Raw genomic sequence first — 2,096 nt, forward strand, 5'->3', positions numbered from 1 at the left:
TTTCTAAATTAACCGTTCGCGAGCATAGAAGTGACTTCTTTTTATTAAAGGCGACACGACCCTGCGCTATCCTCTGCTTTATATCCCTACTACTCTTTCCGTTCTGACTTATCTGACTTCCTAGATATCTAAAATCAGCCACTTCTTCTAATTTTTCGTCTCCTATCTTTATATTCGCTCTTTCCCTATTTTTTCTTTCCTTGCATATCATTATTTTAGTTTTACTTTTATTTATTTTCATACAGTGCTGTTTTGTCAGCACCGCTTCCATTTTATTTAAAGCTATCTCTAGGTCCTCCTTGCTAGATGCTAATACTGCTATAGTCTGTTCACAGGAAATTAAGGAATTAAGGAAATTAAGAATACCTGTAGATTTACAGTTTTGTTTGATTTGGTTTTTATTTAACTTCTTATTAAAAGAGAAATTTTAATTAAATAAAACAAGTGAATTTTCTATATTAATTTTAGAGAATAAACTGTGTGAGGTGTCAGGGGACACCCGGTGAGTTTTCGACAAATATTAATTATGAATATTGGTGAAGGTATTTTATAATAATAAAAAAAAACTGTTAGAATACCATCGGATATATTCCGCGGATGGCAGACTAATCCAATCTACTTCGTCCACTCTTCATTTCTCTGCAAACAGCAAGTAGAAGAGAGAGAGAGAAAGAGATGTCTACTAACACATTTGATTTTTGGTCAGCATTGCGAGACAGGGAAATTTCCCTAAACCTATCTAGATTAGGGAAAAGGGGAAAAGATCATCATTTTTTACGTCGTAAAAATCTCCGGGGAAATATAAAAAAATTTCGGTAAAAAATTAGTTAAGGAATTCAACTGGCAAAAAATAAAAGGTTTGTAGTTTTCTTGACAATTTTTTCACAGAATTCAAGTGCGATAAATTTCTCAGGAAATCGAAAATTCCCATGTCAAAAACCCTATGAATTATTCACTTACCTAACTAATCTACATATGTTATCCACTTTGCATTCCATTCTAAACCAATCAAGAAGCAAATTAGACGTTATTCCATGTTACAGTAGAAATATAGGTAAAATGAGTTGCTGTTAGTTTGAAAGTTTCTCTTCGATTTTTGTTTTTTTTTTAGTAATTCTAGCAAACAATTGTGGATTCTAAGATAAGATTTTTTATTAATTTATCAGTTATTTGATGGAATATGGGTAATATGTTACGTTCGTGTACTGTTGTGTTGTTCATGTTATGCGTCAATTTTGTTGTTTAAGTAATTTTGTTTTACAAAAGTCAAAAAACAAAAACCATGATAACTCTTCTCCTTCAAAATTGATTTTCGACGCATTTATCACATTAAGTACGACAGACTTTTGTTTTATAAACAATAATTAAATTGTTTATAGCAAGGCCGGTGCAGATGTACTGAACATTAAGCAAACACGAAAGGATAATCACCACAACGTACGTTCCTACGTATGTCTCATAAATAATTATGTAGCCACATCATCTATCTCACTTACAATTAGGTATTCTTATCATTGTAATGTGTGTTATGAGCGGAGTAACTTCTCATACTGATTAAGAAAAGGTGCAAAGAAACACGTGCATTAAATGGTTTGGGTGCTATGAATACATTTTTTTTAAATTAAAATGAATGGTGCTCAATTTATGAAAGAAATAGCCAATCAAAAGATGATTGATAACATAGAGGTAGGTAATTACTATTAATTAATAATACCACATAAAATTATTAATTAAATATTTTATTAAAATTATTGTTATTCATACATAACGGATTTCATTAATAATTCAGTGTATATTTAGTTTAGTTTCGATGTCTGTTGTGGAAATTAAAACTAGAATTTTCTAGTACTAGTTGATAGTAATTTAAATTTTTTCTTTATAAAACTAACATTAGCAGTAAATGAAATTTAGGAATTAAAATACAATAGTGTAAAATAAACTCCAGATATTCTAAAGACTTGCTAATTACTAGTAATCATACACAACAGATTTTATTAATAATAATTAGTTTAATTTTGTCCTGGTTGCGAAAATTAAAACTAAAATTTTCTAGTACTAGTTGATAGTAATTTAAAATTTTTCTTTATAAAACTAAC

General features: G+C 29.3%; 1 protein-coding gene across 5 annotated transcripts in view; it reads left to right on the top strand.

Moving 5' to 3' along the window:
- The first annotated feature begins 1,472 nt into the window (after nt 1-1,472).
- LOC108733598 (sterol O-acyltransferase 1) overlaps nt 1,473-2,096 on the top strand; it is a 6,371-nt gene continuing 5,747 nt past the window's right edge. Inside the window, exon 1 of one of the 5 annotated variants that reach the window (XM_018464831.1) lies at nt 1,473-1,686. In XM_018464831.1, the coding sequence (XP_018320333.1) occupies nt 1,627-1,686 (60 nt within the window). In that variant the 5' untranslated portion in view covers nt 1,473-1,626. The remainder of the gene's footprint in view (nt 1,687-2,096) is intronic. The other 4 variants (XM_018464830.1, XM_018464827.1, XM_018464826.1 and 1 more) reach the window with 4 other exon arrangements.

This window comes from Agrilus planipennis, unplaced genomic scaffold (assembly GCF_000699045.2).
Source record: "Agrilus planipennis isolate EAB-ADULT unplaced genomic scaffold, Apla_2.0 scaffold41, whole genome shotgun sequence".
In the NCBI taxonomy this organism is placed as follows: domain Eukaryota; kingdom Metazoa; phylum Arthropoda; class Insecta; order Coleoptera; family Buprestidae; genus Agrilus; species Agrilus planipennis.